The sequence below is a fragment of the Scyliorhinus canicula genome, chromosome 9 (assembly GCF_902713615.1).
Source record: "Scyliorhinus canicula chromosome 9, sScyCan1.1, whole genome shotgun sequence".
NCBI lineage: Eukaryota > Metazoa > Chordata > Chondrichthyes > Carcharhiniformes > Scyliorhinidae > Scyliorhinus > Scyliorhinus canicula.
Window position 1 is genome coordinate 34622246 of NC_052154.1, and position 15570 is coordinate 34637815.

Consider the following 15570-nt stretch of genomic DNA (forward strand, 5'->3'; position numbering starts at 1 on the left):
ATTTACTTTCTCTTTTCCTGAGCAAATGTTGAACCTTCTGCAGCAAAATGGAGGCAAAAGAACTATTTCCAATCCATAAACAGTCCTGCAATCAGAAACCCATTGACAAACCTCCTTTGTGCCATCTCAGTCACTGGACAGATTGGGAACTGAATGGAAAGAGTGATTGAACTTGTATCCCCAGTGTTATTACATTGATACCTGCTTTAAGTAGAATATTAATAATTAAGTTCAATGTTTTATCATTCATTTTGAAATGAAAAATGAAAATCGCTTATTGTCACGAGTTAGCTTCAATGAAGTTACTGTGAAAAGCCCCTAGTTGCCACATTCCGGCGCCTGTCCGGGGAGGCTGCTGCGGGAATCGAACCGTGCTGCTGGCCTGCTTGGTCTGCTTTAAATGCCAGTGATTTAGCTGAGTGAGCTAAACCAGCCCCTAGCTAAACCAGCTCATCCACCAATTGAAGTTTAAAAATTAGTTTTACGAACATTAAAGGGAAGAAAATTTGGTTCTCAGTTTTAAAGAACCCGTCTCCAGCTTACGTTAGACCTCAAAAAATGAATTTTAGGTCTAGTTTCTGATTACTGTTAAGGAGATCTTCAATTGCTCTATTCTTTCGGACCTAAATAGTTTCTATGAAATATAAGATACAGCAAGAGCTGGACTATATCCAGACTTGGCAAGTAACATCCGTGCCATACAAGTGACAGGCAATGACCATCTCTAGCAAAAGAAAATCTAAACATCTCTTGACATCAATTGCATTACCATTGTTGAATTCCCCCACTGTTAACACCCCAGGGATTACCATTGACCTGGACCAGCCATATAAAAACTGTGGTGACAAGAGCCGTTCAGAGGCTGAGAAGTCTGCAGCCTGTAACTCGTCACCTGATACCCCAATGCATGTCCACCATCTGCAAGGCAGGAGTCAGGAGTGTGATGGAATTCACTCCACTTGCCTGGATGAGTGCAGCTCCAATAACACTCGAGAAGCTCCACACGATCCAGGACAATGCAGCCCCCTTGAATGGCACACCATCCATCACCTTAAATATTCACTCTCTCCACCACTGTTGAGCAACAGCAGCAGTGTGTACCATCTGCATGATGCACTGCAGCAACTCACCAGGGCTCCATTGACAGGACCACCGAAAGCTGTGACCTCTACCACCTGGGAGAAAGGTGGTGGATGCCACCACCTGCAACTTCCCCTACAGGTTACTCACAATCTTGACTTGGAACTATATCACTGTTCCTTCACTGTCACTGTATCAAAATGCTGGAACTCCCTCCCTAAAAGCACTGTATGTGAACCCACACCACAGGTCGGCAGCAGTTCCAGAATGCAGCTCTCCCACCACCACCTCCAGGACAATTGAGGATGGGCAATAAATGCATGCCTATCAAAGCCCACTTCCCAAGAACGAATAAATAAAAATAAAGATGGGAATATAAGTTTACTTTTTAAGTAGCTCATTCGTATCTAAATCAGTCTAACATTAAGTATTAATGAAGATTTGGGAATTAGGAAATATGCGCTAATTGAAAATCATACAGTAGGAAATGAGGCTTAACAAATATCACTCTTAATTCTGGCACTGTCTAATTCATGATTTCTGTATCTATAGCCTGGACCCTGAGACAGATCCACTATGTGCTTTGTTGATAATTGATTTTTTTGCATTGCGAGCACGAGAATACGCTTTCCTGACACGGCTCTATGAAGAATGGGAGGTGAGAAAATGTCCGCGTTTCGTTTGATAATTTTAATGTTATATTCAATGGGAAAAAAATGACAAAGATGCACTTTTGGCATCCAATGTTTATTTCACCCCATATCCCAATCCTAATGATCTTAACTGGATTGAAGTACAATTCTATGGGTGCCAATTAACGAGCATTTGTTTTCCCAGATGTGTGTACTGTCATGGTATTTGATCATTTGGGACATTTTTATGTATAGTTTTACTGCTGTTTTTTCCAATTTTATAACCATACAACACCCGCTCAAAACTGGTACAGTGCAGCGTGATCACTATCAGGAGGAAACCAATTCAGTTGGTTCAGTAAACCTGGCGTTCCACTTAAACAAAAAGTAGAGAGGATGAGTAATAGGGTGGGGGGAAGAGAGAACGATCAAGCCATGAAAACATGGCAAAGTGGTGCACAATCTTGTGTCTAGTATATTAGAGGCCGAACTCCATAACCTACGGAAAACCTTTTAGAAGTAAGTCAGATGCTATGGAGCCTCAGCATTTGAGTTAGGGGCCCATATGTTTTGGAATGCATCATATTTGGATTGGTGTATATATTAGAAATTCCATTGGGATGCAGTCTATAATCTTTTATGCGATTCTGAACAGAAGGAGCTTATTGCTAATCCAGGAAAAAAGGATATTCTTCCATGCTGCAAATACTAGGATGTTGTACAGCCATTTCCCAATGGCATCAATTATCTTTTAGTCTGGGAGCCTTCGAACCAAGAATAAAGGATCAAACACTTAAGGCCATTCAAATATCCTCTCAAACTCTTGTATGCTCAACCAGTGAGATTTAGTTTTGACACAAGACCAGAAACAATGTGTATCGTCTCCTCTCACTAGTTTGTATTTTTAGCACAGTGAGGCTATAGCGGGGTCTATCCTGCGTCTTGAGCTTGGTGTAACATGCAGACGGTGCAATATTTTAAGTGGTCGTCTTCGTACTATTACAGATTGAGATTCTATTGGCATTTTCCCAGATTTTGCCCCAGATCTCCTCGTCAATACTTACTGCAAGATCCTTTTCCCAAGACCACGTCTGACCCACCCAGTTCTTCTTTGCCCACAGTTTGTCCTTCTCCCACAGGTGTGTCTCCTGGAGGAAGATAACATCGGTCCTCAGACTTTTCAGATGCGCAAACACTCTGGATCTTTTCACTGGGGAGTCAAGCCCCTGAATTGCTGGGTTTCCCTATGTTTGGGGGCCATCCAAGTTGGTTACATTCACCTTGCTTTCCATGTGGCTGCACTCTGGGGTTTCCCTTTGTCCAGGGGCCATCCCAGCATTGGCTGTCTTTGTCATTCACTCCATGTGGCTGGGCCTTTGCACTCTGGAGTTTCTTTTGGGTCCACCACCAAGATGACCTCTCTTGGTGCCACTGTTTTCAGTGGCAGCCAGCTCTCTACATTTGCTACCCCCCGTTTCCCTCCTTGGGTCTGTCCTTCCCTCTTATCTCCCCCCCCCCCCCACAACATACCCCCAGCATGCCCCAGTCGGCCCCTCTGTTGCCTCTCACCCTCCTTCCTGGAACCCAAAGCTAGGCCGAAGATAGGCAGCTTTGTTCAGCGCAAATGTCTTTTTCTTTAAAACAAGTTTGCGTTCACTGTTGGTGCTGTTGCTGCTACTTTGCCAGCCCATGTCCTTGCACAACCTCATCCACCTTGGCCAGTGCAGTGAAGTAGAATTCCTTCCCCAGGAAGGTTACCCACAGTTTGTCTGGTTGCAGCATATTGCATGGCACATCACTTTTGTACAGTGATTGGCTGTCATTATTTCAGCGTGGCACTTGAGGGGTCTGCCCCAATGTCCTGATAGACTCGGATTGAATGGCCCTTCCACTGTGCCTTGCCCAGTTTAGGATCTTCTCCCAATCTTGGTATCGGTGCAGCTTTGCTATTGCGGTACTACTAACGTTTATTATGATCAAAGCAGAGGAGACCATAAAACATATACTTCCATTATAAGCCTATGGGTGAAAAGAAAGGAAGAAGGATGTTCTTCACACAACCCCAGTGTTGAGCAGCACATCATATTCCTTAACTGGAAGGAGTACGCTGAGGAGTAATTTTCCTTAAAGGCATATGAAGTCCCTGCTATTCTTAAGGATAAAAATTCACGACTTCTGGTGGCGGCCATGGAGTGAGTGGTCGCACATTTGGCAGCTCCCGCTCAAGGCGGATTTTTCAGACCTTTTCCTCGCTCGTACGGTGAACGTTTTGATGAAAAAAGGTGCAGGAGTGATTGGAGAAAGCGAGACTCCACTGGTGTGGCGGATGGATGGATCCAGGACCAGAAGTGAGTCGAAAAGAAGGGAGCAGGTGGAGCAGAAGAATCTTCGTGCGCCACAGGTCAAGGTGGAGGAGGGTAAAGGGCCTGTCCTGCTCGCCCAGTGGTCGATGGAGCAAATGGTGTACTTCTTAAATGGGAAGTTTTGCCAGCAGAGGAGAGAAGTCCAGGAGGACTTGGTCAGGGCGGTAGAGCCATTCAAAGCAGAGATTGATCATGTGGAGCAGAGGCTGGAGTCCCAGGGCCAGATGCTTTAGAGTGTGGAGGAGATGGTGGGGGAACGAAAGGGAAAATGCTGGAAAATCTCAGCAAGTCTGGCAGCATCTGTAGGGAGAGAAAAGAGCTAAAGTTTTGAGTCCGATGACTCTTTGTCAAAGCTAACAGACAGAGAAAGTGGGAAATATTTATACTGTGGAGTGACAATGAAAGATGAGTCATAGCCACAGAAACCCAGGGAAACCGGGTGCTAATGGCCACAGATACCAAGGGTATAGAGTGTTAATGGCAGTCCCCAGAGAGGACAAAAGATGTGAAAGGTCAAACAGAAGGGAAACTAACATCAGAGGATGAACTGTAGGTGTGGGGGAAGGGGGAAGCAAAGAGGAGAAAGGTGCAGGAAAGGTGGATAAGATTGGGGGGGGGGGGGGGGGGGGGAATTAAATGTATATTAAGAAAGAAAGAAATGGTAAAATAAGTTAAAATGAAATGAAAACAAATGGGTCGAGGTGGGGCTGATCATCTGAAGTTGTTGAATTCGATGTTCAGGCCGGAAGGCTGTAGCGTGCCTAACCGGAAGATGAGATGTTGTTCTTCCAGTTTGCATTGTGCTTCACTGGTGGGGGAAGCACGAGGAGTAGCTCGCTTCGTTGGTGGCCGAGATGAGTGTGACGCAGGAGACCCAGAAACAGTTGAAGGAGAAGGTGGAGGACCTGGAGAATTGCTCCAGAAAACAGAATTTGCGAATTGTGGGGATGTCTGAAGATATTGAGGGAGTAGGTGCCGGCATGTATGTAGCTAAGATGTTGGAGAGGTTGATGAGCGAGGGGGCCTTCGACCGGCCCTTGGAGGTTGACCGAGCGCACAGGACACTGATGAGGAAGCCGCAGAGGGCGATGGTGGTGCAGCTCCACTGGTTCCTGGATAAAGAGAGGATTTTGAGTTGGGCGTGGCAGATGAGGAGGTGAACCCAGGAAGGAAACAAGCTACGGGTGTACCTCGGTGGGGACCTGGTGAAGAGGAGGGCCAGGATTAACTGAGTTAAGGCTGCCCTCTTTCAGAAGGGGTGAAGTTTGAGAGACTAAGGTGTGGCTGTTGTGGCACAGCAAGAAAAGGAGTGATGACAGTGGGCATCCAAGGGTGGGCTTGGAGGGTCGTGTGACACAGGCTGGGGGCTGGACTGAAAAAGGATATGGCCGGTCGGCAAGGGAGAAGGGGCGGGGTGCCCCCCCAACCAAACGGGTCACATGGAACGTGAGGGGGCTAAATCGGCCAGTCAAACAGTTGCGTGTGTTTGTGCACCTGAGGAGTTTGAAGGTTGACGTGGCTTTTTTACAAGAGACACATCTAAAGATCGAAGATCAGACAAGGCTGAGGAAAGGATGGGTAGGGCAGGTGTTTCATTCGGGGTTGGACATGAAGATGAAGGGGGTGGCAGTGCTGGTAAACAAGTGGGTGGACCAGTGGAAGTTTGGGAGGCTGATGCTGAAGGAGTTTTCTTGCTTTTCCCATGTGCACCGGGTACATTCTTGGATTGATTTCTTTGTGGTGGACAAGATGTTGCTGGCGGGGTTGTCGACTCTGGGTACTTGGCAATCGTAGTCTTAGACCACGTGCCAAACTGGGTGAATCTGCAAGTGGACCCGGGGGGCAGGCTCAGTGGAAGCCGGATGTGGAGTTATTAGCGGATGAGGAGGTGTGCGAGCGGGTGAGGGCTACCATCCTGGGGTATGTGAGGCTAACGATGTGGGGAGGTTTCGGCTGCCATGCTATGCGAGGCGCTCAAGGCAGTGGTATGAGGGGGGGGGGGGGGGGAGGAAGAGTTCATTTTGATCCGGCTGCACAGAGAAAAGGAGGAACGTGCAGAGATGGCAAGGCTGGTGGAGGAATTTTGTGTGTGGACAGAGGTACTCTGAGGCCCAAGAGGCAAGGTTGCTGAAGGAGAGGCAGAAGCTCCAGATGTAGTGGTCTGATGTCCACGGGGAAGGCATTAGGGCAGTTGCAGAGGGGCAGTATATAGTATGGTTAGAAGGAGAGTAGGATGCTGGCTCCAGAACTTAGGAAGCAGGAGGTAGCGAGATTGGAAGAATTAAGGACGGGATGGGAAAGGTGGTACTGGATCCGGTGGGGGTGAAAGGGGTATTTGAGGTGTTCTACAGAAAGCTATATGAATCGGAGCCCCTGGCTGGGTGTTAGGGTTTCCCAAGGTGGAGGGGGAACTGGTGGAGGGGCTCAGATCCCCAATTTAGTTGGTGGATGTGATGGAGAGTATGGGGCGATGCAGGCAGGGAAGTCCCGGGGCCCGGATGGGTTCCTGGTGGAGTTTTTTTAAATGTTTGGTGGGGACCTGGGGCCTCTTGCTGGTGAGGACATATAATGAGACTAGGGAAAGGGGGGAGCTCTCCCCCCACCCTCCACCCCACCCACGCTATCGCAGGCATCTATTTCTCTGATACTGAAGAAAGATAAAAATCCAGAATACTGTGGGTCCTATCGCCCAATATCGTTATTAAATATGGATGGCAAGTTGCTGTCCTCGCGTATTGAGGACTGTGTACGGGGGGTGACAGGCGAAGATCAGACAGGGTTTGTGAAGGCTAGGCAGTTGTCGTCGAATGTGAGGAGGTTACTTAATGTGATCATGATGCCCCTGGAGGGGCAGGATGTGGAGGTGGCCATTGGCAATGAATGCAGAGAAGGCTTTTGATCGGGTGGAGTGGGATTATCTGTGAGAGATGCTAGGACGGTTTGGGTTCGAGCAGGGGTTTGTGGATTGGGTCCGGCTGATGTATAGGACGCTGGTAGCAAGAGTGTGGACAAACCGGGTGAGCTCGGGGTATTTTGGGTTGAAGGGGGTGCCCGCTCTCCCCTTTGCTTTTTTTGGGTGGGGGGGTCTAGTTGTATGCAAACGACGTGTTGGTGTCTATCTCGGACCCACTGGGGAGCATTGGTGGAATGAACATTTTGGAGGATTTGGCGGGTTTTCCGGATACAAGCTGAACATGGGGAAGAATGAGGTATTTCCTAGCGAGGCCAGGGGGCAGGAGAGGAGGTTGGGAGAGTTGTCATTCAAGGTGGTGGGATGAGTTTCAGGTACTTGGGCATCCAGGTGGCTTGGGGATGGGCGCAGCTGCATAAACTGAATCTGGCTCAGTTGGTGGAGCAGATGAAGGGGGATTTAAAAAGGTGGGATGTGTTGCGACTGTCGCTGACTGGGTGGGTGCAGGCACCCTGTTAGGTTTAGGGGCATTATTGACCGCGCCTCTGCTGTTCTTGCCGGCCAGTCACTCCAGAGGTGGTGGCGGCCTTGAGGGTGTGGGAACAGTGGAAGCAGCATCTGATGGTGGAAGGTGCCTTGTTCTGGGCACCAATTTGTGAAACCACAGATTTTCACTGGGGTCTGGACATGAGATTTCGGGGGTGGCGACAGGCAGGATTGAGCAGTTCGGGCACCTGTTTGTAGGGAGCAGCTTTACGAGTTTAGAGGACCTGGAGGATGAATATGTCTTGCCCAGCAGGAATGGATTTAGATACTTATAGGTTCTGGACTTTCCTGGGCTACCACCCTTGGGGTTGCAGAATAAGGTGTTGTCCAGGGAGGGTGTGAGTGAGGGCAAGGTGTCTGATATTTCTAAGCAGCTAATGGACTGGGAGGGAGCCCCGATGGGAGAAGTCAAAATGGAAACAGGAGGAGGAGCTTTGGCCGGGGGGGGGGGGGGCGCGCTGAGGGCCGGGATGTGGGCCTGAGGAGAGTGAATGCGCCTTCTTCGGAGGGCTTAGCCTTGTCCAGTTCAAAGTAGTTCACAGGGCACATATGATGTTGGCTAGGATGAGTAGGTTTTTTGAGGGGGTAGAGGATGGGGGGTGTTAAAATGGGGAAGGCAGGACGGGGGAGGTGAAGGGAAGGGGGGTTTGGGTGTGGATTAATTAGTTATTAAGTTCTAGATTGCTCTTGCTCTTATCATCCCTGGTGAATGAAAAATACCAGCACAGAATCTGGAAGGAATTATAATGTCAAGGGATAGAGTCCGGATTATACAGTAAACTGCAGTCTGTCACTCTAAATTATTGCCTCCCATGGTGTTCATAAAAGCCAAGGCTTTAGCTGGATTGTCGAACGTTGCCTTTCATGAGTTGTCGGATGTCACCCTCCGTGTAGCAGGATACAGTAAGACATATTACAGTGTAGCAGGATACATTAGGACATAGGCACCTTCTGGCTTCCTCAAACCCCATGCGTCTCTGATGTATCACCTGAGAAATCTTGAAAAAAGAGACCATTGCTCCATCATAGAGTAAGGCTCCATTGCATCTAGTTGCCTCCAATACTCTGTGGCGATCCCTGAAGTAATGATAATGGATTATTACGGGCTGGTGTCATTTGTTATCCCAAAACCATAGATGGGATGTGATGTGCCCTTTCTAACTTAATGTGCCCACCTTTTGTTTCTAAATTAAGAAGACGTGGTAGCCAGCTCTCAAAGAACTTGAGAGCCTACCCTCAGTTACTGGCAAACTGACAATCCGGACATTCTTCCTCCGGCCTCGGTTTTCCATGTCGTCCAGGAGCTCTGACATACCACACTGCTGCTTTTCCAAGGAATGTATCTTAGAAGTTGTATTTCCGACAGTGCTAATTCTCTCCTCTGCTTCGTCAGACCTCCTACCCGTATTCTGCAGCTCTATAGTATGAGAACTAATACTTTGTGCTAACAGACCAAATTTCTCATGAATAACTTTAATAATATTAGCAGTTATCAGTTGTAATGCTTTTTGTAAGTGCTAGATCGAGTGCCTGATCGCTCACTAAGTTGCCATGTTGAAGAGTCGGCTCCACCTAGTTACTTCTGACTGCTCTTTTGTTCAACACGATTTTCTTAATATTTCTCTGCATTTTGTCCCCAATGTTTAGCAGAAATCTTTCAGGGCCATAATATGGAGTTCTCACTTAGCTAAGCATGAGTTCTGTGAGCACAATAAATGAAAGGATTGCAGGAGTAGTGCCAGAGTTCACGAAAATGCAGCTATTGCTGTGCTCTTATCACGTTGGGACATTACAGCCATATTTGACGCTGTCATTACCCAGTAGGACTTGTTAGAATCAGGAATGGGAAAATTGGCTAACGTATTCTCTTCTCAGTCCTTCATCCCAATCCTAGCTCAGGAGCGGGGGTGTTTTGGGAATTGTGGTACTAAACAGATGAAGACTTTAGTTTTGTACAGACTACAACAGTGTCCTAAATGTAACACTGAAACTAAAACAAGCTGGTATATTTTGTTGCTGATTTAACTTGCGCCTACAGTATTGTAATCTTTTGTTAGTATTGGTGAATGGAAACTGAAAGCTCTACATCTTGTTCTGAGGGTGTGAGTCACTCTCTGCTAGTCAATATATGCAGCAGCAGAACTATTAGAGGACTTTGAGCATATAGTACATTGTCTTCCTTAAAGTTAAGTGCAAGTGATTACACGACAAATAAAATTCAATTTTTGTCCTGGTTTAATGCAGTGAAAATATGAATATGTAAATAATTTATCCCTTCTGTCAATATAATGTGATTCCCAGCAAGTTAATTTTAATGAAAATGGAAAAACATCTTTTAAAGTAAGCTTTAACAATATTGAATTGTAGTTGTTTTCATGTTATTGAGTGTTTTTTATCATGTTTGGTCTTGCTTTATCAGTAATACCTTATTCATTTTTTCTGTGTCTCAGTTCCATTTGAATCTGTCTCAGCTCCCTAACTTTGCCTTCTCTGTTCCACTGGCTTATTACCATCTTAGTCAACGAGAAGATGTGTCAGATACTGAGCGCACTCAAAAGCAGGAGCGAGCTAAGCGCCTGATACAAAATGCTCTCATTGTGTTTCCAAGTGGTAAGTTGTCAAGTGTTGACCTTGTGCTTCAGTTGAATTTCTATGGCTATATGTTAAAGATGTCCCCTTCAGAACATGTTCAGTGGCAATGCTCTCTGCCATCGTTTTCATAAATTTGTTGTTACCCAACCAATAAAAAAATGAAGCATGTATTGACAGTTTTTAAAAAAGCACTTGCATTAAGAAGGGCGTTTTTTTTTCTTGTTTAGAAACTGTTAAATAATTATCTTGTATGTGGTCACTATATAATAAACAAAATAAAGATACTTGACAAACTGCAGAAGTAATTCGGGTCACTTTCAAAATTGGTCCTTAAAGTGGTGAGCAGAAAGATTTGTACTGGACATGTGTAAAACCTGGCACAATGTCAACGTGAGAACATATCTGGCAGGAATTATTTTATGCAATGCGTATTGCTAGCATTGTGTGAATTAATAAATGGGAATATGCGGTTTTTTGTTAAATTGATCTTCAACCTTTTTAAAAAAGAATTATTTTGAAACTTGAGCTCTACAGTTTGATAGTTCTGTGATTTTCTTTGGTGGCAATTTTTTAAAAATTGTTGTGCAATGCAATATTTTCTCCTGCGTCAGTAAAACATTGTGCTTCATTTGATGGATAGTATGGAGGGAATGCTTCCCCTTATTTCCTTCTGCCTGAGTGTGAAAGCAGCTGGAGACTTCCTGGACTTTTCTAATGTTCCTAAGCACTTTAAGAAACCTGAAGTGATTAAACCTCAGATTTTCTGACAGCTTGTGATAGAAGTGGTCAAGTCTCTGTTCGGCACATTAGTAAGAAATCATGATTGAAATTGCAGGCACAAATATGCTCTGGAAAAGTGCATGCTAGAACTGCAATGCATTAAATTATTATGCTATCCATATGTGCCTTGGCTTGAGGTAAACAGCCGCTCAGCTGTGTTACAGGGCCAACAGGCTTTCTTGGCTGTTTCACACTGCAACCAGAGGAATGGCATTGCTGGCTAAATCTGAACACTAATGAGAGGTGACAACATTAAAAAAGATGCAACAAAAGCAGAAAATGTTGGACTGGATTTATTAATTTTGCTTCCAATTTCCATCCCTCTATCACCTTCACATGGTCTATCTCCGACACGTCCTTGATCTTTCTATTCCAATTTCTGGGGCTAGACTGTCCACTGTCTATCCAAACCCACTTACTCCCCCAGCTACATCGACTGTAGCCCTTCACACCCCACATCCTGTAAGGTCTCCATCCCATTCCATCAGTTCCTTTCTCTCCTTTGCATCTGCTCCCATAATACCACATTCAAAAATGGTGCTGCTGACATGTATTCATGCTTCCTTAATTGTGGTTTCCCACCAACTGTGGTCGACAGGACTCTCGACCGTGCCTGACCCATCTCCCGCACCTCTGCTCTCACCCCTTCCCCTTCTCCCAGAACAAGATATGGTCTCCCTTGCCCTCACGTTTCACCTCATCAACCTCCGCATTCAAAGAATCATCCTCTGCCAGTTCCTCCAACCAACATGATGCTACCACCAAACACATCTTCCCCTCACTCCCCTGTCAGCATTTCTCAGGTACCGTTGCCTCCAGGATACCCTGGTCTACTCCTCTAACAACACCTCACTCTCTTCCCACGGCACCTTCCCATGGAATCGTAGAAGGTGTAGCAACTGCCCCTTTACCTCCTCCCTGGTCACCATCCCAGGCCTAAACACTCCAAGTGAGGCAGCGCTTCACGTGCACCTCCTTCAGTCTGGTCTATTGCATTTGCTGCTCCCAATGCGGTCTACTCTATATTGGAGAGACTATACGCAGACTGGGTGACCGCTTTGCAGAACACCTTTGGTCCATCCACAAGCAGGACCCAGACATTTCTGTCGCTTGCCATTCCAACTCGCCATTCTGCTGTCGTCCACATGTCCATCCTTTGCCTACTGCAATGTTCCAGCTCAAACTGGAAGAACAGCACCTTGTTTTCCGAATAGGCATGTTACAGCCTTCTGGACTTAATATTGAGTTCAGCAATTTCAGATTGTGAACACACTCCTCCACCTTCAGCTCATTTTTATTTCTATCAATTTATTTTCATCCGATTGATCTGTTTTTCCCTCACCATTGTCACCCCCTCCACCCCACTTGGGCCATATCTTCTTTGTTCCCAGCTGTCCTTTGACACACTGCTCACCTTTGTCCTTCCATTAACATATTCTAATCTCTTTATGTGCCACCATCAGCATCCTTCTTAGCTTTAATCACCCCCATTTCTTTTGCCTTTATTTTCATGACATCTGTACTGTCACTGGCCCCCTATCCAGCCCCATCGCTTCACACCCCTCCACAACAGTATAAATCTGACCCTATTTCCAGTTCTCTCCAGCTTTGACAAAGGGTCATCCAGACTCAATGTTAGCCCCCTTCTCTCTCCACAGATGCTGTCAGACGTGCTACGATTGTCCAGTATTTTATGTTTTTGTTTTTGATTCCAGCATCCGCAGTAATTTGGTTTTATGTTAAAAAGCTGCAAACGGACTGTGTGAAAATTGGAATTGGTTGAAGTGATCTCACCCCGTTGATACTATAAGGTTCAAATGATATGTCTGTCAATGCAAAATATAATATTATTAGCTTATTCCAAATTTGCGTCTTTTGGTGTTCTTCAGTGCTTATTTAGTCTGATAATCAGCTGGCTAGTTTTGCAGAGGAGGTCTAGTTCAGGTTTGATTGAGAGACACAAAATTTGCATCCACAAATTGTGCGAGTTAGAAATGAAGGGAACTGGATGAAAGCACAGACTTTTGTTTGATCAGCGTTGAATGGGCCTTTGGTCTCTAATACGATCAGAACTACTGATGGCTTTGGAAAATAACAGATTAAGAAAGGTAAAGAACCTGTACCTGTATATGAAAACTGAGAGCAATGAATATCTTTTCAATTAAAGCTTGTACTATAGTTTAAATTAAACTAATGTTACAATACCTGTAGAGACCAATAACTTAAGCTATTAGAATCTCTAGTGACTGACTGAAAGGGTCACAAGAAAAGGTTAAACATTTTAAGACTTTACTGTAACAAACAAACTAAAAGCATCATTGTCTAAACATAACCTAAGCAACCTATACTCTAAACTCCAGAGAAAGAAAAAAAAATCACCACTTATTGTTTAAAATGGCCAAAAATGCTCCACCATGGGTATACTTTACGCTGTCCCTTAATGGACACGGGAACTTATCCCGGTAGCTCGCTTTTTTTCTTTTCTCGCTGGATATCTTATCTCCAAAACAGACTTTAATGGTGAAGGTTGCCTTAGAAATTCCTTCCTATTGCCAAAGCTAAGCAAAACTTCCAGCCTTGTTTAAAATCTTTGTGTTTTGTCTCTTGAATTAGAGTGTAACACACCCGCATTCTGCATGCTAAACAATAGAAACTGGCTGCTCTTATCTCTCCGCTCTCTCTCTCTCTCTCTTGTGCTGTCTGATTTTTGCAGACTGACCTTTTGCTTCTGGTTCAGCGGTATCTTAGAAAACACTAATATTACAATGACTTATTAATACTACAATGGCTTACTGAGGCTTGTTCCCCTCGCTAAATATCTCCACGGTAATATGAATCATATGGGTCATGTATCCAGGTAGAAATGTTGATTAACTATCCTTTAGACTCCCAATTCCATTCTATCTTGAAATTAGTTTAAAATCTAACTGTTTATAAAACCTATGAGACTAACAGTCTGCCCATTATCAACACGCATGCTTCTACTATTGTCTGTAGGTGTGAACATCTTGCATCATCATCCCAGCACCAACTTGAGTCTCCCGTTAACCTTTAGCAACCAAGCCATCCAAGCCTGTTGGTGCAAATTTGGAGCAGGTCACATGACCCCTTTCATTCTTCATTTACCTTAAATTAGTGTGTTCCAAAGCATAACCTTACAGTCTATTTGTACCAACTGTATATGGACTTGCTTTAAATTTAATTTCTTCATTAAGTACTGGTTCTTTGGCCTAAGAGCAACAGCTCATTTTCAAATTAAATTTATATTCATTCTCTTGTGATGCGTTAGGAATAAATTGCCATACTAGAAAAAGGGAGCTACATTTTTCTTGGAACAGCTATTAACTGAAGGAAGCGTGCCCAGAAATCGTCCCATCAAATAATGCCGTGTAAAAAGCATTGAACTATTGTTCGTATTCCTTTCCAGTACTAATGCCATTGCTGGATCTGTGTGGTGTGCAGGCAGACCAGGCTGTGTTGTCTCACAACTTTTTTGGATTGGAGGTACAAATAAGGTATGTGACATGAAAGAAACTGCTTGAGTAATTTATACTAAAATTAACAACATTCTGTAGGTGCCAAATCATAAATTCTATGTAAGTGAATTAATGGCCTGAATAGAATTGCCTTTGATCAGAAGTTGGAACATGGAAATCTGCTAGCAGTGGAGACTGCAACTACAACTCCAGCTCACTATCCTGTGTATCTGCACAAACATACATGTTGGGCGCGATTCTCCGCCCCCCACGCCGGGTGGGAGAATAGCGGGAGGGCCTCCTGACATTTTTCACGCCCTCCCGCTATTCTCTCTTTCCCCCCACGCCCGCCCCACACCACAAATCGCCGCTCGCCGTTTTTTACAGCGAGCGGCGATTCTCCTGGGCCGAGCGGCCGGACCTTCACGCCGTTTCAAAACGGCAGCAACCACACCTGGTCGCTGCCGTCATGAAACGGGCGCCAGATGCCCGTTTGGGGCATCTAGGGGCCCGATTGGCACGGCCGTGGTACTGCCAAGGGGGGCATAGGCCCGTGATCGGTGCCCACCGATCGTCTGGCCTTGCGTCCGTAACAGACGCACTCTTTTCCCTCCGCCGCCCGGCGAGATCAAGCCGCCACGTCTTGTGGGGCGGCTGAGGGAAAAGACGCCAACAGCACATGCGCGGGTTGGTGCTGTCCAACCTGCGCATGCGAGGCTGACGTCACCGTACGCGTCAACCGGCGTGACACTTGTTGTGCGGCCTTGACGACTGTCGTCAGGGCCGCGCCGGCGGGACGCCCGGGGCCCCGCTCCTAGCCCCGCCCGGGGGGGAGAATTGAGTCCCGGAAGTGGGCGCGGAGGCTGCCGTGGGTGACGGCCTGTCCCACGGCAGCCTTTGCGATTCTCCGCATTTGCGGAGAATCTCGCCCGTTGTCCTTAATCCCCAAACTCACTACACCAAAGTAAAATTGATTGAAAAGGTCTTTAACACACTGGGCTAAATCGCTGGCTTTTAAAGCAGACCAAGACAGGCCAGCAGCACGGTTCAATTCCCGTACCAGCCTCCCTGAACAGGCGCAGGAATGTGGCGACTAGGGGCTTTTCACAGTAACTTCATTGAAGCCTACTTGTGACAATAAACGATTTTCATTTCATTTCTTCTAATTGTCTCATGTATGCACACTTTAA

General features: G+C 45.9%; 1 protein-coding gene across 1 annotated transcript in view; it reads left to right on the plus strand.

Annotated features, from left to right (window-relative positions):
- tcf25 (transcription factor 25 (basic helix-loop-helix)) overlaps positions 1-15570 on the plus strand; it is a 59806-nt gene that overhangs the window by 23891 nt on the left and 20345 nt on the right. The window contains 3 exon segments of the mRNA XM_038805986.1: positions 1633-1738; positions 9983-10142; positions 14332-14419. Coding sequence (XP_038661914.1) covers positions 1633-1738; positions 9983-10142; positions 14332-14419 — 354 coding nt within the window.